Genomic DNA, 25,600 nt, shown 5'->3' with positions numbered 1-25,600 from the left:
GTGGAGATACATGCAGATCATATAGAGAATATGAGAGCGAGAACAGTGGGTTGAGATGTTGAGAAATAAGTGTGGGGGGGGGGGGGGGGGGGGGTTAGGGTAGACTGCAGCAGGTGGAGAAAAAGAGAAGTAGACACAAAAAGAGTGAAGAAAAACAGCATGTAAGCATGCATCTAATCTGATGCTCTCCTTTTTTCAGTGTTTTCACCTGGTTATTATTATTACAGAGATTATAATCCCAGCCTGCAACTCAAGGACCAGCGACTAACCCAAAACTGATGCCGGGTCATAGGTTGTAACCCACAGTCCAGGTTCAGCTTCATCCTAAAGTTGTTGGCTGAAGGTACAAAGCTTTAAGATTCTTCGAAATAAAGGGCCCACATCAATCGACCGCCCTGTTTTCAGCATGCTTTAGGTTGTGTAGCGTGCATTAACAGAACAAGCATAGAGCACTGAGCACAAATGAAACAGGCACTGAGTGACAAGAGACACAGTGAGGGCGGGAGGAGAGGGTGAGAGAGAGGAAGAGAGAGAGAAAGCGGCAAGCAGAAAGCTCATAGCTAAGGAGCGAGAGCAGCATCAGAAGAAGAGGATCGCTTTAAAAGGGACAAAATAAGGAAAAAACAAAGAAGGAAACTCACCAGTCCTGTTGATGGTCATACATCAACTTTAAGTGGCTAAAATCTCAGTGAGTAGGAGAGAGAGAGAAAAGTAAATTCACCACCACCATGAAGCTGTGGAGCCGTGTCTGCTTCCTCGGTGAGTTTAACTCAACTGTCACACAGGTTTCATTTCTGATTTCACGCTCTATTATCTCGCTAGAGGAAGTTTGAATTTGTGGTAAGTTAAAAATAAAATTAAAAGGGAACAGAAAAGCTTGCGATCGGGGTCCTTGTGCGCGCTCAAAAACTCAGAAGCTTTCAAGGGCAACGTTCAGATTGTTTTTATGGTCAGACGCTGCAGGAGACTCGAGTTTTTACTCCACATCAAACCTTTCTTTGACCAACACAAGGAAAGCCTTGATTTGCTCTTAAATCTGCACTTGCATGCATTTGATTACATTTCAGCGTCATTCAGGGACTCGAGAAGCATGACATATCCAGGAAGTAATCTGGGAGCACACGAATCTCGCCATATGCACGCCCTTCTTTGAATCTGCTTTTTGTGCAAATCAATGCAAATATCAACAGATTAGCAGAATGTATTAATTCAACATGAGGCTTTTCTCTTTAGCTATAATTATTTGAATTATTTGTCTTGCTACAAATTTAAATTTGTCAACCACAAAAAACGTGAATGCCCCTGTAAACATGAAAGTGTTTTGGTTGCTGTAATTACTATAAATTAGGACAGTACATATAACAATGTAATATACAGATATGGTTTGCAGGCTTACAGAGGAACTTTGGTAGAGAGGTCAAAGGTCAGAGTGCAGAGTGACTGAAATTTTGTAACTGACTGATTGATACGATTTAAAATGATATATCTCCTGTCCTGCTTTTCTCACCATTCTCTGCTCTCATTTTCACACCAGCTGTTCTGTTTTTCACACGTATTTGCAGCAGCAGTTAACAAGCGTGCTTTGTCAAACAAGTGACCGTAAATGTGCATGTTTAGTTGGTTTGTGTATCTCACGCCGGCTAGCCACAGAATCTGGGTGACATTTACTTGTTAGGGTAAAGTGTAGAATCATGTTGCACACCCACAGTCTGCGTCCTGAGGCAATTTCAGATGTTTATATTTAATTTGATCTCTTTCCATGACTAACTGGCTCATTTTTAACCTCATGTTTATCTGTTGCTCATTCTCTCTCTTTGTTTCAGTTCTAGCAGTTTCTCCTATTTGCCTGGGACAAGATGGTACAAGTCATGTGCAAACCAGCGGTATGTTCCACTGGAAATTAGAAAATTATTTAATTAACATAAAACAAGCTGAGAATATCAAGGTTCTTGCATACCACAAGTCCAAATACAGATGGACCTGTGGTATGAAAATGACAAAAAGCAAGAGTCTGACTTTTTGAAAGCATTTATGATCATTTAGATGTTTAATTTAATAATTCTCTGACGTCCTTAATGTTTTGTTTATGCGTGTAAAGTCTATGAACCCTTACATGTAATATTAGGCTGTAGAAATAAAAGTCACTTGATCTGATAACCTGAAAATCTATTTATATTGATTTCCTTTCTGGTGATAAGTAGAGAATATTGGAGTATTTTTGTCCTCAAAAAAGTAGCAATGCTACAGTATAAATGTCCTCTGTAATAAGAACAACTCATGTATTGTGTAAATCTATTCAGATTTAGACACTAACCCCTGAACCTGGTCAGCACTCTGTAGCTTCTTAAACTACCATAAAAATCTGCATTGGTTTATCTTCTAAAGCAGCCTGCTGCTCTTGTGTTGTTGCATAACTGTGTCACTCTATTTATTTTTTTATATCACTACATTATTTGCAGAGTTGTAATAGTTTATTATTTTACAGTGTTATTTTCAGAGGGGGGAAGTTAACTGTGGCCTCAAAGTCATTTTATGCGTCTCTCCTTTATGTCAGGTACAGTTTCTCCTGTCCCCTCAATCGTTTCCACACACGTTTTAAATGGAATTGAAAACGAGACGCAAAATCACACAGACCCCGAGAGTACTACAGCAGAGGAAACAAACAGTATGGTAAGTCAATTATCTCAAAGTTAAATAGCAAATCTTGGTTCTCAAAGTGTAAAAAGACAAAGTCTGGTTTGGGAATTCATGCTTATGAGTTCACATTATTGGCATCCATTCAGTGACCATAAACTTCAAATAGGCTTTATTTTAAGAAGGGAATAAAAAGTAACATCTACAGCAGTCTGGTTGCAAAAAGCCACCTACTCAGGCTTTATGCACAGTTACATGGTGGAGCTATTTCCTGGTGCACAACATGCAGTCACTTCCTGAAGTCTTGTTGTCACTATGAAGCTGCGTAGTTAAAAGCAGAGTAGCTGCACAGACGTAAAGAGAGTTGGAGAACCACAAGCTGTCGTTTACTGCCTTTAATCACAACTCTGATCATCACACAACATAAAGAGAAATTATTCAATTTCTGTTTTCACAAATTCAGTTTAATCTTTGGATCATTGACTTGATTCTCCATCAACAGCTTTACATCCCAAATAGTTATTTTCAGCTACTGATGAAGAAAAATACAACAGTTCAGCAAAGGATGAATAACACTGAGCACACCAATTTCATAGCTTTGTTTAATTCCTTTTAAAATGTAAATAATTAATTACAACACCCAAGTCAAGGTAGGATACCAAAAGTTAAATTATTTTTTTAATTTGCCAAAGCTCATAGTAGTAAGTTAGTATTACTAGGGGTGGGACTTGATTAAAAAAATTAATCTAATTAACTGGAGGCTTTGTAATTAATTAATCTGATTAACTGCATTTAATCACACAAGAAAATTTGCCCCAAAGGGCAAATGTTTTTTTTTAATCCAAAATGTTTTAGTGGGCGACAGAATCAAATAATAGACATGGACATGAATATTGTGAACTTAAGCACTTTTAATTTCTGGAGAGAAAAAAATAGAAAAAAAATAATATCCCTTTCCAAAATTGGGCGGACTTAAAAATAAAGTGCTATTTTAAGTACTTTAAGTACATTTTCGAAATGGTATTGTCTTTAATTAATAATAGTAATACAGATTTCAACATAAAGTGCAGTTTTTCTTCTTAAAAAATAAGGCAAAAACATAAAAGGTTATTTGACCAGCTTCACCTTTAAACTCTGAGTAACCTTTGCCAACATTATTTTAACATTAGGCTAAAACAGTGTGATCATCTAACATTTTAGTGCAAGAAAATAGCAAACCCATTGGACTCACAATACCTCCATGCTTGGTTACTGTCGGTCTCTTTCAGCCAGTTACTTAGACAAACTAACCTGTTCACATTTTCAAGGCAGCTCTCTTTTTTGTTACTATGTGAGCTGCAAATGAGAACAGTCTCCCACCTGGGACAGAAGTGGCAGCACTAATCAAATACCAGGACAGACAGCTGTGGGTGGGTCCCTGCTCGACTGGACCACCACTGCAGTGGACAGTCTGTCTCGCTGATGAAGACAATGAAGACAGGAGGAGGGTCTTTGTCTTTGCTGGCTCCTTTGTGGTGGCATTTTTACACTGTTCCTGCAGCAGGGCCTCAAGGCTGGTCCAAACCTCTTCTCGCTCTACCCTTGCAAGACATGTAAAATCCTTAAAGCGTGGGTCAAGCACAATAGCTATCTTGAGCCACTGATGGTTGAGTGTAGCTACACGTTGGGATAGATCCTTTGTGAAGGCAGTCTTAAATTTCACCATGTAGTTTGAGTCATCATCAGAGACCATGGTGTGATGCAAGCGGCAGAAAACAGGTAAAACCACTGAACATGAGACATATCTCACCTCCAAGAAGCTCAATCACAAACCGGTAGTAGACAGTTCAAGAAATTCATTATTTATCCACATAATAACTGTAACTATAGGGCTTTTTGAAGAAACTGTTAAAAATAGTTTTATTTACCTGCATGGCTCAAGGACAGTCGGCAGCTTTTGGAGTTTTACCAGCTCTGATGGAGTCAAAATGCCTAGCTTGTGCTTTTGTTTGTCTAAAGCAGTAAAAACAGCCTCTTGATTCTTTAGTAGACGAGAAACCATATCCAGCGCTGAATTCCACAGTGTGGAAACATCCTGTGTGAGTGGCTCTTTCTGTTGCCCCAGTCTGGTTTGTTCCTGGTGTAGTTCCTCCGTATTAGCAGGGCGGTCTGTAATTGCTTGTTTATCAATGTCAAAAAGCTGTTGAATTTTACTTAAAATAGTCTTTCGCCATAGCAGTTGGAAAGTTGGATCACCTGACGCTAACTGTAGCACATTTTCTAACACTCTATCTTCTACCACTGATAGTGGTCTACAGTCCAGAGCAATCCATCCAAAGTTTGTTGACTTACTAATATTGGTCCTGAAGCCTGACGTTTGGGCTGCCGACACCTTTTGTTGGTACTTGGACCGCTAGCGCTAACAGCTCCCACAGTTTCTGTGCTGGCTGCAACATGTTTTGCATTTAGATGGTACCATAAGGTTGAAGTGCTTCGGTGGTATGCAAACTCCTTTTTGCACACTTTGTACAAAACCATGCTTTTACCAAGGCTTCCCTTGAGTAGTCTTTTGAAATGAAATTTGCCTCCAATCAGTCCTAGCAACACAATTTCTTCTGATTCTGTGGCTCTGATGTGTGCATCAGTGTTGGTATAACAGGAAATTGTGCAATGAAAAAAGTTCAAAATTCAAAGTGCGATTAAATGTGTTATTTTTGTTTAACGCGTTATCAAACTAATTAATTGCAATTAACGAGTTAAATTCCCACCCCTAATTATTGCTAATAATCTGTAGTAGAGCTCAGGTACTGAACTGGGTTTCCTGACGGCTGAATATTTCCAGTTGGTTACTGTGGTCTCTAAACAACCTGCCCCTTCTCTATACTAATACCAAAACAGTATTAGCAAGCCGCGCATACTACATTTCCCTCTTGTTCTGCTGCAGAAAAAAATCACATGTCCCTGATTGCTGCCATGGTAAAATACAGCTTAGGTTGAAGTTAGCCTGCAGATGAATGGCCTAATTTTTTGTCTTTGAATGAGCCTGTATTTTATAACGAAACCAGAATAAAATGACTAATTATTCAGTTAAGCTTCAGCTTGAGGGTCTTCTTTTTACAGGAATGAAGCACATCAAGGGTAGGTCACTGTTGAGAGGAAAACTTTCTGTTTTTATGAAACATGCAAAATTTGACAGTTTGAACCTTAAAAAAATGGTAAATTAAATGATCTGCTGATTGTCAATGATTTTTATATTCAGTGAAATTATTATTTGGGGATTTTTCCTCTTCTGTATCATTTTCATTATCATTTCATTAAAAAAAAAATATCATGTAATCTAAGCAGGTCACATATGACAGACATACATCAGTGTTTAGTCTAGCAAAAAAAATTGGCAAATAATACATTAATAAATTCATTTGTAAATAAATTAGTTGATACCAATGACAACAACACGTTTTTTTCTCTCTACACAATAGACTAAAGCATGTTTAAAGCATGTTTAAAGTCCTCTTAAGGCGGTTGTTGTGTGGTACTAATAGAGAACGACTTTCTTGATATTTCTCATTTGATTTGTTACTTCTGTAAATGCTTTCCTGAGGAGTTTATGGTCTCTGATGCTTGTTTAAAGTCATATTGGACTCAACATGTTGTCCTTTTTTAAATTTATAGTCTAATTTGAGTAAAATAGATGAGAAAGGAGTGTATGAATTAGGTTGTTGCTTCTGCACGAGTATGCAGTGAGCTCGGTTTCACATCCAGACTCATCCTTCAATGGTGACGTCAAATTTCAAAAAAACAAGATGGCGCCTAGAAAAGCTTTCAACTTTCAACAGCCTTCGAAATAAGACTTCTAAAACCACTGGGTGATACCACGGTGGCACCTTTATTTTTTTTATTCACAGTCTATAGACATGGCTTCCCACATCAAAAAATAACTCACTTGAACTACAAAGACTCCTCACAGGAAGCCTTTTGAATCAGAAACTACTGCTGTACAGAGTCAGATGCCTTCATATTCAGTGAGTGAAACAGAAATCAGGCAGATTACAGGATGAAATGTTTCAAACCAAAGGATGTTTGTTACTCTTCACAGCCTCGAGGCACAGTGGCTACTAATCTAACAAGTACTAATGTACCAACGAAAGAGACTACCAGCATAGTCACACAAGGAGGAGCAGACCGTGGTGGTAAAATGACTCAAACGACACCAAGTACCAGCTCAGGAACTACAGGTACCATCACATATTCAGAAAGCGCATGCACAAGTTCTGCGCCCCAAGTTGTCTTCCTGTGCATCAAACCACAACACTCGCAGGCTCACACGCTCTGTAGCTGTAAGCAGGCTGCAGACACAACCACTCAAACACTCTCACCCTATTCTAACACACCGTCAAACTGAATATTCAGACACAAGCGAGTGGCACGTCACCGTATCACATAAAAGGACCACAAAGCAGCACACTTGTACCCCTTTTTTTCCTCTTTCTTTTTTAAAATTAGGACTTAAATATCAATTCAGGTTAATCATTTGAGCCATATTGTCAAGCAGAAGGATACGTTTCTGCTTGACTTTTGATCTCTTGTATCTAAAATGATATATAGATGCTTAGTGCTCGAAACAAACATGTAACATGTAAAACATCTTTATCTATCATTTTAAAGACAATTAAAATAATAAATTTAACTAAGATTTCGAATAGGGGTTAGTCACATTATAAATAATCCAAAAGAAGCAACATATCAGCAGAAATATGTTTGGAAATCACAAAGTCAACATGAAATAGAAATGGGTTCATTGCTTTATTTAAACTTGGTCATTAGCTAGATAGTTGTTGTTGTGGATTATAAAAAGTAATTTTAATGTATAGTAGAGAGAAAAACATATCGTTCTATTGAAAAGAGAAATACACTCCAAGTTCAGTTTGAACTTTGTTGGACAGCCTGCAATCTAACCAAAGTTCAGGGTATTTTAATTTGCAGGCTTTAGGGTATTTCCTATAGACAGGACTAAAACAAAGGCAGACCTGGTGAGGGGTAGATAGAAAAGTACGTAAGTAGTAGATATAAAAGTATCATTGTAATAAAATTGTAAACAAACAAGTATTAAAAGGGGCCCAGTACTGATCCTTGTGGAACACCTTAACCGATTCTTTGGGATATTAAACCAAAATAATCCTTAATTTTTTTTTTTAAAAGCAGCTTCTGAATAGTAATCACATGGATACTAACAGGACATATGGATAGATGGAAAGGAGTTACTGACTTAAATTGAATCACTATGCTTAAATAGTGTCTGCTAAAAGGAAAGTCACTTGTAAATGTTGCAAATTAACTAAAGAAAAAACAAATGCTCATCCTCTTGTAATTTAAATATTCAGATATATGCTACGCTTTTACCTATAAAGTGAATTTGCTACACTTTTCTATTATAAAAAAAAACATAAACTGACTTTAGCTGAATTACTGAGCCTGCTGTTTGTTTCTTTTAGCACCCCCTTCAGCTGGCTCGTCTGCAGGTAAGAATCTTTATTATATTATCTATTATGTATTTAAACATCTGTCTGTTTTATTCTGCTATCATTTTCAACTGTCCAAATGGACACTAATGTTGAAGTGAACTTCTTAAAACTTCAGTGGCCAGTTGTTTCAGTGGTAATAAGTAGGATCTAGAATCTATATTTAAAAAAACAAAACAAAAAACAAAACAGTGAAATTTTTTAGATGTTAACGGATTTTTGGCACATATCAGTGGTTTCCTGTGAGCTGCCTTGGGTTGTGACTGGCAGCACTTACTCAGGATGTGCCTGGTTACCACTACTCAGCCACAGTTCCACCAAATGCAAGTTTTGACACGACATTCCACACAGAACAATGGCCAGTGCCAAAAGTAGGCTAGATTTGGCTCAAATATGTTTGCTGCCTGGGCGAGACACCTTTTAGTTTTTCTTACTTGGTGGGACTAAAAAAAATCAACCATAAAAAATGCTAGTGTCCCCCTGTGGTTGCAATGCTGATTACATGACAAGAAATTGACACTGTAATTTCTCTACAATTCTACTTTCACATTTTTAAATACTTTTATATATGTTTTAAGTGATGTTCTAAGGAGTTTAACAACATAATATTAATTTTTAGAGCCCATTCCCTTTCTTGGGTGGTCCCAATGTTATTACCACTTCTTTTAAAACAGCTCTGCTTATCTTTGTCTCTAGGTTATGTTGTCCTGGCGCTTATCATCATAGTGATTATAATTCTGTGTATCATCCTCTACCTCTTGAGGAGAGCCTCCAGGGTAAGAAAAAGAAATGGAAGTAGAAATTGTTTTCTGTGTGCTTAGCCTTTGCTTATTATATTACAATTAAAACAGGTACACACACATCATGTTCGCTTATTAGTATCTTGCTTGCTTTTTTGTTTGTTTGTGCAGACATATTCATTTGACCTCCAGCGTCCAAATCCTGTTGGTCATCTCAACCAGCCCACTGGCACCTTTGAGCCAGTCTACCTGGATGATCTGGGTGTGTTTCTGTGGAATTACATTTTATATATACATGTCTGCACTTAAGGTGATCCTAATGAGTTTGCTTTGGTGTTTGTATGTGTGTCACATCTCAGAGCGACCGGTACCTAAAGATATTGAAGCCACCGATGACCTTTCACCTCCACCGGTCGCTAATGGCACGAGTCTACAGTCGGAGGAAAAGGACTCCACTGGAGAGAACGGTACAAAATGAAACTGTTTTTCAGTTCTCAAAGAAAAAGTTTTAAAATTTTCAAGTGAATAATATGTAAAGCTCCGGACTATAAATTTTATTTTTGACGAGCACGCGAAAATCCTTCATGTCCTTCATGGCCATCATAATAGCACTAGAATTTTCATATTCACCAGATCTCAATAGAACACATCTGAGAAATTCTACTACTGTTTCGCTACTAGGAACACATATTGGTTAATTATAGTCCTAAAAAACACTTTGAGTCCTCAGGTAGATTAGAAAAGTATTATAGAACCACTGCTACACTTGATGTAACCAAACTCTGAGCATGAAACCACAACCAATGTGCACCAGTCACACTCTGTTCTATACTTTAAATCCATCACAGTACAGCAAACTAACCCGTTTATCCTGCACTAACCTGCAACAGTTAGTCTGCCTCAGTTTGATTTTGAGCACGTTTCACACTATGAAAAAAACATAATGTCATATGTACAGACCCAATATCTGATTTAACAACACAATGACTTACATGTGAGCTTTAAATCAGCAGTCCTTACCTTTAAATCTAACCTCTCTTCTTCCTCTCCTGTCCAGTCTTTCTTATCTTTTTCTATATCTGAGTGAAGTTAGCTCTCTTTCTTTTCTCTTCCTGTGAAATACAGCAGCTGGATTTTTATCTACAACTCACTGTGAGACAAACTGCACACAAGCAGTTTTTGTGTTTTCTGATGTTTGTTTAGCTGATAAAAATGCTGCATGTAAAGTTACCTGACAAATCATGTTACTACTTTTATGCTCGCTCCACTTGTGTAAGGCTAACTAGATGCTAAAGTACCGCAGCAACTTAGGGACACCTGCAGTCATTTCTGTGTTGTTTAAAAATGTAAACGTTAAAAAACTACTAAGTTTAAATTACTACTAAGTAAAGTACAGATACCTGAAAATTCTACTTAGGTATAGTAACTGTGTATTTGTACTTCATGACTTGCCTCTAAGTACTGTGAACGCATTGTCATTTACAAGAAACCACACTGAGAGATTTGAGCTTTGTGACACTGTGTTTTACTCATGATCAGCATCAACACTAAAGTAGGATTTAAACAATGCTCTGTTTGTAATAAGCGGCCCAGAGAGGTCCAAGAATATATGCCTCCACACTACGCCATTATTTCTAAACAGCCTAAACTACAAGGCAAGATATTTTGCCATCAATAAGTTATTTTTTTACCCAGAAGTAAAGTAAAATTCTTTGGACAGTAAGAATACAAATTACAAATAAGATTGCAAATTACATGTTTTGAAAAAAGTACTGTATGTTGTGGGAAGGGCTTTAAACTACACTAAATAATATCTTTAGCATTGCAGGGATTACCCAAAACTATGCAGCACTAAAGAAAGTTACACCTTATCTTACAAATCCTGTTTGTCTTCTGTTTGCCCTCTCTACTCAGCTCCTGAGGAACAGCCAGAAGCAAACGGTGTGGAGACTTCACCCGCTGAAAACACCACTCCCTCTCTGAGTAGCGATGAAGCTGACAAGATATCCAACCCACCGAGCAGTACCAGCCTTTTCTTTGATGCTATTGGGGAGCAGCAGAATGAAAACAACAACAACCCAAGTAAGATTTTTCTTTAATAATGCAAATACAAACACAAAGCAGTACGGTCATTTCTCTGTTGAATTTTCAGAAATCATGCAGGACTTGCATGAGAAAGTTTACCATGAAGCTCAAAAATATAACTCGCTTCTATGTATGTCTAAAGACAACACATGAAATATTCACTGAAATTCTTTGTATACATATGGCTCAACTCTTTATGGTAAATGGCCTGTATTTGTATAGCGCTTTACTTAGTCCCTATGGACCCCAAAGCACTTTACACATTCAGTCGTCCACCCATTCACACACTGGTGATGGCAAGCTACATTGTAGCCACAGCCACCCTGGGGCGCACTGACAGAGGCGAGGCCTCCGGACACTGGCGCCACCGGTCCCTCTGCCTACCACCAGTAGGCAACGGGTGAAGTGTCTTGCCCAAGGACACAATGACTGAGACTGTCGGAGTCGGGGCTCAAACCGGCCACCTTCCGATTACAAGACGAACTGCCAACTCTTGAGCCACGATTGCCCCTATATTTATTCCAATGAGTGCTGCTAAACAAATTGTTTTATGCGGCAAAGAAAAGCTGCCAGTTGTAGTCAACCATGATTACAATTAAAAAGTTAATAGGCTTTAGCCTTGTCATATTATTTACCATGACATTCATGCTGATAATGAGTGTATGGAAACGTCCAACCACAGCTGTATATGAGACTCTTACTGTGGTCACTGGTGTAAGGAGTGATGTGAATTATTCTCCCTGATCAATCCCTACCTCCAAATGTGGACTTTTTTCCTGAAATGTTTTTACTTCATGCAAAATTCAAAAGGTAGATCTACGGTAGCAACAGGTCAGTGACTAACTGAAGGTAGAGACCATTTGGCTTTAAATGAAAATGTCTGCATTTTAAAAGTGTTGGCTGCAGAAGTGATGCATCAGTTTTACTCTAAAAGTGAACATTGTCTGTTTCTGTGGCACTTTTTTAATGTTTTACTGCTGCACAGTGATTAGGTGTTTGCAGATAAGTTGGCATTTTCCATTTTGCAATCCACTGTCTTCTTCAATCCCAATCTTTGTCCTCTGTCACAGCAGTTTGCTCCAGTGACCCATTTGTTGAAATAAACCTGGACGAGCCGGCATGGTGCGATCAGCTCCTCAATTCTTCTGAAGGTTCTTCCTCGGTCTTCCCCTTCTCTCCATTCTCCTTATCCTCCTCTTCCTCTTAGCACCTTGAATGTTATCCTCTTCCATCAACATATAGGCAGAGACTGTCTTTTGTAGCACATGGACATGAGCACGACATGTGTTTTTCCCAAAGCTAGTATGGATTGTGAAGTGAACAACCAAGGAATTAACATCAACCTGTAAACATGAAGCTAGCTTTAACTGATTTCTTATTGTGTTTTTATATGTTTTTGTTCAAATTTATTGGTCTCATTTAGTATTTTTTCTAAGACTATATGAAGGACTTTAAACTGATTTTAATTGAATTGTTTGAAACTGAGCAATTTGGGAAGCTCATGGAGGCAGTCCAAAATTGCATCGAAGAAAAAGAAGGATTGAAGAAATGTTAACTCTTTTTACCCAAATCACAACTTTCCCTTCACTTAACTGACTTATTATTATTGTTGCCTAACTACACTGCAAACTTCATACCAAAGGAAGTAAAATAACATCTAGACTAAGCAATAACACCTCAACTTTTTTTTTTTTTTTTTTTTTTTTTTACAAATATCATCACTTCATGAGCGTATAGATTGGCTGCAGTTCCTCTCAGATCTAACATCCTTTGAAGTAGGCTAAATGTTTCTCAGAAGAGATGTTTGGCTTTAAGTCAGATTATTTTTGGGAAAATTAGTGTGTACAAAGTACTCATATAGGAAAAAGTTGATTAACTTTTTGTACAGTTTAATATTGCAAAAATAAGTTATGGTTGTAACCCGAAGACGCAAATGGACATACACAAGAATGATGCTTCATTTGGGAACCACATCTCATTACCAATAAACATAAAACTAGCTTTAACGCTTCCTTATGATTTTTTTTGTTTGTTTTATACATTATCAGCACATCAAACTTAAATCAAATGAGTTTTTTCCTAAAATGTAGCTTTTTTCTACTCCATTTTATTTACTAAAGCATCATAAAACAAGATTAAAGTTAGCTTTAGCAGCGACAACTGTTACTCTCAAATTATTGATGTAGGCTAGTTTCCCCTAAACCTACAGTGAGATTTGTGAAATCTCTGAACTATAAAAATACACTGTGTGTCATAATTGCTGTAAATATTTTTGTACAAGATATATTTTTTTTAGTAGAATACTGTGAACTATTCACATTTATTCAAGTTCTATATTTTAACTTTGTGACTCTGGAGGTTTCCATTCTACTAGACGTTTAAATGCTTTCATTTTTTTAATCTACATTTATTTTGTCAATTTTTTTATAAACTGGTTTCTTTTCAGAAGCTAACTAAAAATACATTTCACCACTGCCATTTTGCTCAAAGTGCTAATTCAAACTGATATATAAATATATAATTTTCTGACTAATGTTAAAAAAACAAACATTGAGAAGTGTTATTTTGTTTCATGTTAAAAATCAAATTGATTCAAATAAAACTATTTTTTTCAGAATTTCACTGCTATCTCTTCCTCATTCTCTTTATTATCCTGATGGTTAAAAATGTCTCTCGCTAATATCTGGGTTTAATTCTATTTGCTGCCTTACTCACACCAAACCTTTTCAGAAAGTCATCTGTATATTCTTTGGTCCATATCAGAACTATAAAATAATTTTGACTTACCTATCTGTGAGTATTTATGCTTCTTCTTGTGGCCATGACCCTCAGGTCTCAGTGTCTTCAATCACTTTATTAGTGTTAAATAGCTGATGTTTTGTTTTTGTTGATTTTTACCCAACACAGAAAGCCTTGGTCAAGCCAGTATTGTTTCTTCACAGAGCCAGCACACCATAACAAAAAATACTTTTGTCAAATCCTATAATTAACTTCTTTAATGATCATTTTGCAGGTTGTAAAAAAAACAGAAAATATATTTTAAACAAGAAATTGGAATTAAATTATTTTGTGTCGATGAGATGTAAAATCATCAAAGAAACTTGGATTTATTACTTGTAATCTGAGAAACTCATCTCTACAGCTATAAATAAGTCTTGTGTCTGCACTTTCTTTTTTTTTTTTTTTTTTTTTTTTCGCCTGTCCCATTTGGTTCTTTAGCCGTCAGAATTGTTGTCTGAAGACCAACAAGGATACCCAATGGATTTATTTTGCCAAATGGATCATCATGGCATTGCCGTATTGGTCCATTTGATCGACCTTTGTTTTTATTATTTATTTTATTTTCAGTTGTTACAGACGGGACAGACATATTGTGTCTGCACTTTCTTTCTGAATTATGGCAAACACCACATCAGAGGTGGTGCTGTCAGTGCCATTCCCAACTGTGTTGGGTGTTAAACTCGATCTCTGAGTTGATCAGCAGCTGCTGTAAAAGACAAAAAAAGAAAGAGAAAAGAGAGAAAGAAACAGTGTCCAGCATGAGCATGTTTTGATGTTTGTCTTACATGTATGAAATGTGTTTTAATTATGAAAGCTGATCTTGACTAATAATAAAATTCTCAACAATTAAACTCCATCAAGTGCAGATTAAAAGTCCAGCCAGTGAAAGAGTGAAAATTGAAAAGTCTATTAATTCTACTGAATAAACTTACCAGTGATTTTGAGATCACATTTTGCTGAACCTGAGGAGTAGTTAGTAAACACTGCACAAACATAAAGACCCGAGTCATCAGTCCTGAGTCTGGACAGTTGAAGTCTGATTCGTCCTTCTCTGAGGGCGTCTTTGTCACTCTGGACTCGTCCTGAAAACTTTTCATCCCGAGACTCTGACACCTCAAAATAATGAACAAAATTGTACAAGACTACTATTTTTTCTTCAATTTTCTGATAACAGAGGACACTAATCAAAGACATGTCATCTATGATGGTGAACGTCCACTCCAGTGTGATGTTGTGGTTCTCCTCTGCCTGATAGGAGCTCTGTGTCACATTGACTACAAATGATCCTGTTGAGGAGACAGAGAGGGAAAGAGAGGAGCAGACACACTGAGAACTGGAACAAATCTGTTGTTGAGCTTTATTTGGAGTTCATAAAGTGAAGCTGTAAACTAACCAGAGACACATGAGGTGAGGATGATGAGCAGCAGGATCCTGCAGATCATCTTCTCCCTGTGAGAGGAGACAGAGGTGAAGAGTCATCAACACATGAGGTCAAAGGTCAGTCAGTACAGCTAGAAGAAGGAAAATCTACAGTCTGACTTCATTCACTCATTACATCTGATCCTGTTCATGATCCTGATTATTACACTGACTGACCAAAACTACATGAACTACAAACACAGCATTGGAAGCAACCAGAAGAAAAATTTGCTCTCAAAATATTTGACATATTTTTTTTTTATATTCAGAGTTGCAAAAATATATATCTGACACAAGGTGGGGCCATGTTTCAACATATAGAAAACAGCAACACTGTGAAATCTGTTTTCTGTGATGGTGTTTAAAGGAGTGTTTACCATCAAAATGTAGATGCTATTTTTGGCCTGTATTTGTATAGCCCTTTACTAGTCCCTAAGGACCCCAAAGCGCTTTACACATCCAGTCATCCACACATTCACACACTGGTGATGGTAAGGTACATTGTAGCCACAGCCGTCCTGGGGCGCACTGACAGAGGAGAGGCTGCCGGACACTGGCGCCACTGGGCCCTCTGACCAACTCCAGTAGGCAGTAGGTGAAGTGTCTTGCCCAAGGACACAACAACCTAGACTGTCCGAGCCGGGGCTCAAACCGGCAACCTTCTGATTACAAGACAAACTGCCACGATCGCCCTTTTTATGAAAATAAGTTCGAAATCAACTTGCACCATAGTTCTCTCTAGATTTTTTGCTCTTCATTTCAAGGATTTTTTTTGTACCTGTTACTTAAACTGAGAATTTTTTTAACTGTTTAAATACTTTCCTACAGACACACAGAATGAGCTACAGTCCTCTAAAAGCATTATGTTAATGACACAACCTCTTTAACTCTTTAAAGCATTAATCATAAAATAATTGGCAGAAAATTAGAGTGAAAAATGTAGTGTTTATTGAACCTGACAGATAAAAAAATAAATATGAATTTGCAGCACAAGTGTTTTGGTGGGAAAAACAAAAATCACATTGATGATATAGAAATCTCAAAAACGTACAAATTCTCATGTATCTAATAATTTACTACTACTTAATCCTACTACTACTTGTACTAATAATAGTCTATGCACATTTTTGTTTTTGCATCACTAACAGTAGCAATAGAAGCAGAAAAACATTATAAAAACATACATGGGTTGCTTCTTCCTTTCTCAGATTGTAACAAACACCGTTGTCTTTGGTTGTCTGCCTCCAAAAAATGCGTAATTTAAACTGTTAACATGAACCTCGTTTAACAAAGCTCATCCAAGTCTGTGCAGAGTACAGGGTCCTCTTTCAGACTGCAGAGTAAGCAACAACTGAGTTTGTTAACCCCGAGATAAGAGAAAGTGAGCAACTGATGCAACAGGCTAAATTCAACAAATAATATTTGAGCTCACTTTTCCAGTCACATCATTAGACAACAAGCTACAAGCTAATTTTCATTTAAAGGAGTCATCACCCAGTTCAGAATAAACTGACTTGTCTGTTGCAGCAGTGTGCCGGGGCACTGACAAAAAATGATCGGACAAAAGCAGGTTCTGAGGAAATACTATTAAGTATTCACTGTTTCTGTGAAAAGTTATGTTGTGATTTTTCAGATTAAAAAAAAAATAAACAAATGAATAAATCAGTGATTCCTGAGATTAGGGACAAAACAGGTTTTAATTTTCTAAAATATATTTTTTGATTTTTCAAAAACATTTACATATAATTGTTACACAAAGTTTTGGCTGTCTCACCATGTTTTGGTACAATCTCCCAGGTGTAACATTTTTTAATAATTTATGTTTTTGCTGGAGAAGTGCAAGGTTTTTGTCAACACTGTCAGACACAAAGAAATGCAAAAATATATATTTTAAATTAAGTTGTTTCAGCTATTTTGACTATTAGCAGCTTCTCTATTCTATTTTTTATGCACATATGTTTTCAAAAATAATTATACCACATTTAAAAGTAAGATTATTTTGGCTTTTTATATTATTATTTTTATATTATCATAAATGTTTTCAGAAGCTTATTTAAATGGCTAAATTACCTCCTCAACATGTCTTGCAGTTCTCCAGAGGTGGTAATGAACTAATCACTTGATTCAGGTGTGTTGACCCAGGGTGAGATTTAAAACCTGCAGGACACCGGCCCTCGAGGCCTGGAGTTGGGGACCCCTGCTTTAGGGTTTAAACCTGAGGTAAAGGCTCAGTCATTAAAGAGGTTAAATTTGTGGGAAAGCAGATAAGATGAAAAACATTATTTCATTGTCTTAATCACACAGAGGCAGTCCATCAAATTATCAAGCACTTAAAGTATTTTATTCAGTACAGACACTGGAAAATCACCCCCCAGTCCATCAACCTGTATACAAAGCAACCATGAAAAATGACTTTGTGAATGTTGTGACTTTGTTGCACAACCTCTCTGTTCTCTCTCTCCGCCCTCCTCATTCAACTAGAATTGTATTCGCTTGTAAATGAAATTTTTTTAAATAAAAATAAGCAGATACTTTATAAGTCACAGCAACAGTATAGTGGTATAGTTGTTAGTCTATCAATGACCGAATAATTTTTTTTGAGTACATATTTTTTTAAAAATAATATATATACAAGTTAATTCTCCAAATATGTTACTTAAATATAATAAAGTTTCCCTAGATTACCATCTGATGTGTAACATTTGCCTACATATGTTCAAATTAAATATTTTTATCCATCTTTGGTATATTCAATTCAATTAAATTTTATTTATATAGCGTCAAATCACAACAACAGTTGCCTCAAGGCGCTTTACATTGTACAGTAGATCCTAAAATAATACATACAGAGAAAAACCCAACAAACATATGACCCCCTATGAGCAAGCACTTTGACAGTGGGAAGGAAAAACCCCCTTTTAACAGGAAGAAACCTCCGGCAGAACCAGGCTCAGGGAGGGGCGGCCATCTGCTGCGACCGGTTGGGGTGAGAGAAGGAAAACAGGATAAAAGACATGCTGTGGAAGAGAGACAGAGATTAATAACAGATAGGATTCAATGCAGAGAGGTCTATTAACACATAGTGAGTGAGAAAGGTGACTGGAAAGGAAAAACTCAATGCATCATGCGAATCCCCCGGCAGCCTACGTCTATTGCAGCATAACTATGGGAGGATTCAAGGTCACCTGATCCAGCCCTAACTATATGCTTTAGCAAAAAGGAAAGTTTTAAGCCTAATCTTAAAAGTAGAGATAGTGTCTGTCTCCCGAATCCAAACTGGAAGCTGGTTCCACAGAAGAGGGGCCTGAAAACTGAAGGCTCTGCCTCCCATTCTACTTTTAAATACTCTAGGAACAACAAGTAGGCCTGCAGAGTGGGAGCGAAGTGCTCTAATAGGGCAATATAGTACTACAAGGTCATTAAGATAAGATGGGGCCTGATTATTTAAGACCTTGGATGTGAGGAGCAGGATTTTGAATTCAATTCTGGATTTACAGAAAGCCAATGAAGGGAAGCCAAAACAGGAGAAATATGCTCTCTCTTTCTAGTTCCTGTCAGTACTCTTGCTACAGCATTTTGGATTAACTGAAGGCTTTTCAGGGAGTTTTTAGGACTTCCTGATAATAATGAATTACAGTAGTCCAGCCTGGAAGTAATAAATGCATGAACTAGTTTTTGAGCGTCACTCTGAGAAAGGATATTTCTAACTTTAGAGATGTTGCGCAAATGGAAGAAAGCAGTCTTACATATTTGTTTAATATGTGCGTTGAAGGACATGTCTTGGTTAAAAATCACTCCAAGGTTCCTCACAGCGTTACTGGAGGCCAAGGTAATGCCATCCAGAGTAAGAATCTGTTTAGATACCACATTTCTAAGATTTTCGGGGCCGAGTACAATAACCTCAGCTTTATCTGAATTAAGAAGCAGAAAGTTAGCGGCCATCCAGGTCTTTATGTCTTTAAGACATTCCTGCAGTTTAACTAATTGGTGTGTGTTATCTGGCTTCATAGATAGATAGAGCTGGGTGTCATCTGCATAGCAGTGAAAATTTATGCTATGTCTTCTTCTGATACTGCCTAAGGGAAGCATGTATAATGTAAACAGAATTGGTCCTAGCACTGAACCCTGTGGAACACCATAGTTGAACTTAGTGTATGAAGAGGACTGATCCATTTACATGAATAAATTGGCATCTATTAGATAGACATGATACAAACCACTGCAGCACAGTAACTGTAATACCTACCTACCTATACCTACCTAGAAATGGCTTTTTAAGTAAAGGTTTAACTACTGCCACCTTGCAGGCCTGTGGTACATAGCCGATAATTAGAGATAGGTTGGTCAGATTTAAGATTAAAGAATTATTTAATGGCAGGACTTCTTTGAGCAGTCTTGTAGGAATGGGGTCTAAAAGACACTGTCAAGCTCTTTACGCGTGTGCAGCTTCCCCGCTTGAAAGGGATTGATGCATCTTTCACAGGTGTTTAACTGGATTTCACTCAATTACCAGGCATATCTTTTGTTTCTCTTTTTTTTTTTAATGTTCTTTTTGGCCATAGTCAGCCATAGGTGAAAAACCTTTAAACACAAACTAAAAAACCTAAATACAAATTATGTTTGCTATCACACATCTGTGAATATTGTGAACAATCCAAAACATTATTTTTTAACACATCAATGCAGTGTATAAGCTTCGTAGCACAATATTTACTTGAGTATTTTTAAAAGCTCAAATTATGCAATTTACTCTAACGATTGTACATACAACTTTAAAGGATACTGCTTTCTATAAAAGTGCTAAATCAAATGATCAATCTGCATTAAAACTTTAACAGTAAACAATAGTATTTATGACCAGCTTTTCTTGCACTTAACCATATGCAAGCATTACCAGTCTTCCATACACAGACATATAATAAACAATGGTGCCACTTGTAAACAGGCGACCAACGCACGGCACAATGTTAATGCTACGTAAGCTAGTGGCAGCCGCGATTCTTTAGCAAGAATCGAAAGTGGTGGGTGGGTTCATTTACATTTTGAGAGAAGCCAATTGAGTCTATTACCAGATTAAATGCCATGTTGAGGCTGTCATTTTTAGCATCTACATGGATGTTAAAATCACCCACAATAATCATTTTATCTGAGCTAAGAACTAAATCAGATAAAAAGCCTGAGAAATCAGAGAGAAACTCTGTGTAAGGCCCAGGTGGACGATATATGATAACAAGTAAGACTGGTTTCTGAGTTTCACAGCTGGGGTGGACGAGGTTAAGCATCAGGCTTTCAAATGAATTAAAAGTCTGTCTTGGTCTTTCATTAATTAATAGGCTGGTGTGAAAAATTGCTGCCACACCGCCCCCTCGGCCGGTGCTTCAAGGTTTCTGGTAGTTAGAATGACTCGGGGGTGTTGATTCATTTAAACTAACATAATCATCCTGCTGCAACCAGGTTTCTGTAAGGCAGAGTAAATCGATTTGTTGATCAATTATTAAGTCATGTACTAACAGAGACTTGGAGGAGAGAGACCTAATATTTAATAATCCACATTTCACTGTTTTACTCTTTGGTTCAGATGTGGATAATGTATTGTTCTTTCTTTGTGATTTTTTATGTTGAAGTTTGTTGCTGGTTTTTAGTTTGTTTTTTTTTGTCTTTTTGGATGCTGACACAGTCTCTATGGAGATGGGTTTTTGGGGGGGTAGCAGGAGGAGAGAAGCTGCAGAGAGGCGTGTAAGACTGCAACTCTGCTTCCTGGTCCCAACTGTGGATAGTCATATTTTGAGGGGTTTAATAAATTTGTCTATATTTCTAGAAATGAGAGCTGCTCCTTCCAAAGTGGGATGGATGCCGTCTCTCCTAACAAGACCAGGATTCCTCCAGAAGGTTTGCCAATTATCTATGAAGCCCACATCGTTTTTGGACACCACTCAGACAGCCAGCAATTTAAGGAGAACATGCGGCTAAACATGTCACTCCTGGTCTGATTGGGGAGGGGACCAGAAAAAACTACAGAGTCCGACATTGTTTTGGCAAAGTTGCACACTGATTCAATATTGATTTTAGTGACCTCCGATTGACGTAACCGGGTGTCATCACTGCCGACGTGAATTATGATTTTACTGAATTTACATTTACACTTAGCCAGCAGTTTTAAATTTCCTTCAATGTTGCCTGCTCTGGGCCCTGGAAGACAATTGACTATGGTTGCCAGCGTCTCTAGCTTCACATGTCTGAGAACAGAATCACCAATTACCCGAGTTTGACCCCCGGCTGGGTGTGTCGCCGAGTGGGAAAAAACGGTTAGACACATAAACAGGTTGGTGGTGTACCTTGGGCTTCTGTTTAAGACAATGCTTCCTCTTCACCGTCACCCAGCTGCCCTCTTTCCCCAGCTGCTTGAGGTCTGCCGGGGAACAGCTAGCGGGGCCAACACTTCGGCTGCACCAGCTACAGGGGCCTGACTAGCTACAGGTGTATCAAGGGTGCAAAGCCAAGTCTTCAATTCAATAATCCTAGCCTCCAGGGCTGCAAATATGCTACATTTGTTACAAGTATCTTTACTGCTAAAGGAGGCCGAGGAGTAACTAAACATCTGACACAATGAGCAGGAAAGTGCAGGAGAGACAGGTGAAGAGGCCATGCTGCTAGCTAGTTGGCTACGAGCTAAGCTAAGTAGTAAAACAGCAAAGACACAGTGAGTGACTACTGTGACTATAAATTAGGTAGTGAGTACACAGGGAGTGTGCTTCGAATGAAGCATGTGAAGATTATACTATGAAAAAAGAAGGCATCCAAGTTATCTAAAAGATTTAATGAAATTGCTATGCAGATAAGCCACTCAAAAACACCACTGTGTGTTGGAACAGGAAGTGATACTCTACCGCAGAGAGAGCGGACACTAAGTGACAGGGTGGGCCCTTTTCGAGCAAGTGAGAACCGTACGTAGCCAGGAAGAAGATAGAGGAAAATATGCGAAATATTTTTATCCATATCATCTAAGTTGTTGCTGAAGTTTCCATTTCACATCCAAAAGCAGTTGGAGCCCATCTGGGATTGAACCCAGAACCTTTTGCACCCAAGCCGAGAAACAGACCCGTGACCAACAAGCTACATATTGTGAGTGGCAGTGCTTGATTGAGTGATACTTGGTTATTTTGGTAATATGATTACTGTCTTTAAAGGGCGATCGTGGCTCAAAGAGTTGGGAGTTCGCCTTGTAATTGGAAGGCTGCCGGTTCGAGCCCCGGCTCGGACAGTCTCGGTTGTTGTGTCCTTGGGCAAGACACTTCACCTACTGCCTACTTGTGTTGGCCAGAAGGGCCGATGGCGCGATATGGCAGCCTCGCTTCTGTCAGTCTGCCCCAGGGCAGCTGTGGCTACAACTGTAGCTTGCCTCCACCAGTGTGTGAATGGGTGGATGACTGGGTGTGTAAAGCGCTTTGGGGTCCCTAGGTGGGACTAGTAAAAGCGCTATACAAATACAGGCCATTTACCATTTAAAGAGATATATTATTTAATTTCCAATATATTGGAACATGTCTTATTGACTGGTGTACCAAATTTAAAAAGGTTGCCCTATGATCAGTAAATATTGATAGTTTTAATCAAGTCACATGGCTTTATTGTCATTCCAACCATGTGAAGTGGTAAAGTCCACAGTACACACTCTTTCCAGAAGGCAGCAGGGTGAAGAGTGTGCGTGAGGGGTGTGTGGGATGATTGTTGGGCTTTTTCTCTGTATGTATTACTGTAGGGTCTACCTTACAATATAAAGCATCTTTAGGCGACTGTTGTTGTCATTTGGCGCTGTATAAATAAAACTGAATTCAACTGAAATGAATTGAATTCAACTGAATTTAAAGGATACGGTGCAGATCTATCTATCTTAAAAATGCATTTTATTTTTCGTATGGTTTTGTTTTTATGGTAAATGGACTGATTCTTATATAGCACTTTTCTACTCTCCTGGAGTACTCAAAGCGGTCTATACAACATGCCACATTCACCCAATCATACTCATTCTCACAAGCACTTTCTCTGAACTTAATGCTTTCTTAATTACATTCACACATATTCATACTACAATGGATGCATCAGAGAGCAACTTGGGGTTAATATCTTGCCCTTGACATGCAGCCTGAAGGAGCCAGGGATCGAACCACCAGCCTTCCGATCAGCAGGTGAGCTGCTCTCCCTCCTGAGCTACAGCCACCCCGTGACGGGCTGTGTGTACAAAGGGCAGGGACTTCCTAACATTTTCCTATTTGCATAAAGGATTAATATACTGTTAATTTGACACCTGGAAAAATAATTGATTAATTGAGTAAGTTTAAGGTAAGGGCAGAGGTCACTTCCTGTTTAAAAAAAGGTCAGGGAAGCAGCTCATGGTGATGGTCTAGCTGTGTGAATATCAAGCTAAGAAAGAAATAAGGAGTGCTTAATTTCCAAATACGCCGGTTTGTCCACTTGCAGGCCAAAGTGGTATGTTTGTTTATATTTTGTGCAATGTATATTTAAATATGTTTTAATTTTGAAATATAATTTCATTGTACATTTGTGTTCACCAGTTCTACGGTGTAACTGAGTACGTTAAGAGGAGCAAGAACTTTCGTGTCTTGTCTATGTGTACAAGCCAGCACACAGTCTATTTGGGGATTATTGATGCAATTCACATCTCATCCTAAAGTTAGTTTTACATTCATAAAGGTATCTAAAATAAAGTACCAATTTTCTCTTTGAATTCCTGAAAGATAATTTTGTTCATTTGACTGTTGTACATATGGTTTTAACCATATATGTTCCCCAATACAAAAATATCATTCATAAATTTAATAAGTAAAATAATCCATCTTCCATATCTGTGAGAAACATTTAAGTATCTTTACCTGAAAAGAACTTCTCAGTGTGGCAACACCTCCTGTTTTCTTTCCCCATAAGAATCCAAAGGTTATCTCCCTTCTGAGTTTTCCAGAAACTAAAACTTGAAGCCACAGCATGTGTTTCTTGTGAAAAATAAAAGTGTGCCTGTGGACACAAAGGACCCGGCAGATGCATATGCAGACTTTTATTATACGTGTGTGCACTTCTGCAGTTTGCAGAGCTCAGCTCTCCACTCTCTCCCAGCTCCTCCAGCTGCACCAGCGCCGATCAGATCTCTCTTCTCCGGCGGTGGAAGAATGAAGGAAGAAAATAGAGAGGAATGATTACATGATGCTCGCTGGCTGCAAAGACCAGCCTCCCCTGACACACAACCTGAACCTGCTGCTCCACTCCTCCCCTGCAGCCACACCCCAACCACACCCCACCACACTGCCTTATAGTCTTTGCAAAAATAATAAACCGTCTTTCTCTTTAGCTGATCATGAATCATCCCACATCCAATGAATAAAGTGATGGAGCCAAAATGAACAATATGACAATAAATTCACGTAAAGATTGAAGGTTGGTGACTGAATGAAAATTATTTTCATCAACATAGGAACTGAGAGTAAACCAGTAAATTGTTGCTTTACCTGAAATATTAATGATATTACTTCCATTTCTTTTTAAAGGCTGCTGAGGTTGCTGATATAACTTGCATAAATAGGAAAAAAAGAAAAGTTGGCAAAAAGACCGAGGACGCAGAATCATCAACAGCAGAGTTTGGTAACAATATGAGGACACTTTTTTAGTACAGCATCAAAAACTACAGCAGATTCCTTTGGTTTTATGGATGTTTTGAATTGGTCCAGAAATTCTTTGTACAAAAACATTATAATGGATGTTCTTATTGCTCCATATTAAGTATTTTCTGAATGAAGCCAAGTATTTATCTTGGCTTCATTCATTCATTCTCTGTGTCTGTGGGATAACTGTACATGTCCTCTTATCTCTGAGTGAGTGCAGCACAGCACACAGCAGCAGAGACTGTATACAAGGATAACAAACTGTGTGACATGCTGTTCATTGTTCCCACTTTATTAGAGATTTACAAGATGAATTCACCGTGGGGACTAATTACAAGGTCAAAGATAAACAGACATAAATCGCATGTGTTTATAAGTGAACAAACAGAAATGTGTTAAACATATAAATATGCATTAAAGCCACTAAAGTGTCTTATAGTCCCTGTTAACACATGATACACAGTAAAATCTGTTTGAATACAACCTGAAACCTGTTAATGTTCTGATTTAACAGCAGATTTCTCCACATGCAGGACAGAGAAATTCCTGCCTTTAACACAAAAAGTGGACTTTTTTTTTTCTTCAGTGAATCAACCATCAATAAAAGTGTAATTTATTTAGTTAAATTTCAGTGAATATGAATCTCCAGGAGGTAAAAAGGGTTGGAGCTCAGCAGTAGTCAGAAGAGGCAGATGAGATGATGAAGAAGAGAGTGTTGAGGGGGGAAAGGCCAGTGAGCTCATGTAAATGCTGCTTCTGCTGTAAATGCTCC

At 37.9% G+C, this 25,600-nt stretch overlaps 2 protein-coding genes and 1 pseudogene across 4 annotated transcripts; 1 reads left to right on the top strand and 2 right to left on the bottom strand.

Annotated features, from left to right (window-relative positions):
- The first annotated feature begins 107 nt into the window (after positions 1 to 107).
- On the top strand, positions 108 to 12,653 carry LOC146522761 (uncharacterized). 3 transcript variants are annotated; one of them, XM_085152052.1, is made up of 10 exons: positions 108 to 759; positions 1,824 to 1,883; positions 2,561 to 2,670; positions 6,710 to 6,848; positions 8,106 to 8,132; positions 8,829 to 8,908; positions 9,044 to 9,134; positions 9,232 to 9,339; positions 10,787 to 10,954; positions 12,028 to 12,653. In XM_085152052.1, the coding sequence occupies exons 1-10, from the start codon at positions 729 to 731 to the stop codon at positions 12,162 to 12,164; spliced, it is 951 nt and encodes a 316-aa protein (XP_085008178.1). In that variant the 5' UTR covers positions 108 to 728; the 3' UTR covers positions 12,165 to 12,653. The 3 variants fall into 3 exon arrangements, with proteins under 3 accessions (XP_085008178.1, XP_085008169.1, XP_085008159.1); XM_085152043.1 differs by having other exon boundaries at positions 110 to 759; positions 2,555 to 2,670; positions 12,031 to 12,653; XM_085152033.1 differs by having other exon boundaries at positions 112 to 759; positions 2,555 to 2,670; positions 12,028 to 12,614.
- Positions 12,654 to 13,613: 960 nt separating this feature from the next.
- Positions 13,614 to 16,527, bottom strand: LOC146522760 (programmed cell death 1 ligand 1-like). Its single transcript, XM_085152062.1, has 4 exons — positions 16,342 to 16,527; positions 15,132 to 15,187; positions 14,671 to 15,024; positions 13,614 to 14,444 (listed from the first exon to the last, which is right to left on the bottom strand). Coding segments are annotated over exons 1-4 (444 nt in total). The 5' UTR covers positions 16,344 to 16,527; the 3' UTR covers positions 13,614 to 14,412.
- Positions 16,528 to 17,974: 1,447 nt separating this feature from the next.
- Positions 17,975 to 24,605, bottom strand: LOC146522759 (uncharacterized; annotated as a pseudogene).
- Positions 24,606 to 25,600: the final 995 nt, after the last annotated feature.

The sequence above is a fragment of the Neolamprologus multifasciatus genome, chromosome 3 (genome assembly GCF_963576455.1).
Source record: "Neolamprologus multifasciatus chromosome 3, fNeoMul1.2, whole genome shotgun sequence".
Taxonomy (NCBI): domain Eukaryota; kingdom Metazoa; phylum Chordata; class Actinopteri; order Cichliformes; family Cichlidae; genus Neolamprologus; species Neolamprologus multifasciatus.
The sequence above is the reverse complement of the archived record's forward strand: the minus strand, read 5'-3'. Positions and strand labels throughout refer to the sequence as shown.

Coding starts and splice junctions, on each gene's coding strand:
- LOC146522761 (XM_085152033.1), top strand. CDS start 729: ATGAAGCTGTGGAGCCGTGTCTGCTTCCTCG. Junction 6,849..8,105: donor TACCAGCTCAGGAACTACAG/GTACCATCACAT, acceptor TGTTTCTTTTAG/CACCCCCTTCAGCTGGCTCG. Junction 10,955..12,027: donor TGAAAACAACAACAACCCAA/GTAAGATTTTTC, acceptor CCTCTGTCACAG/CAGTTTGCTCCAGTGACCCA.
- LOC146522760 (XM_085152062.1), bottom strand. Junction 15,025..15,131: donor CCTCACCTCATGTGTCTCTG/GTTAGTTTACAG, acceptor TCTCCTCAACAG/GATCATTTGTAGTCAATGTG. Junction 14,445..14,670: donor ATGTGATCTCAAAATCACTG/GTAAGTTTATTC, acceptor TGTCTTTTACAG/CAGCTGCTGATCAACTCAGA.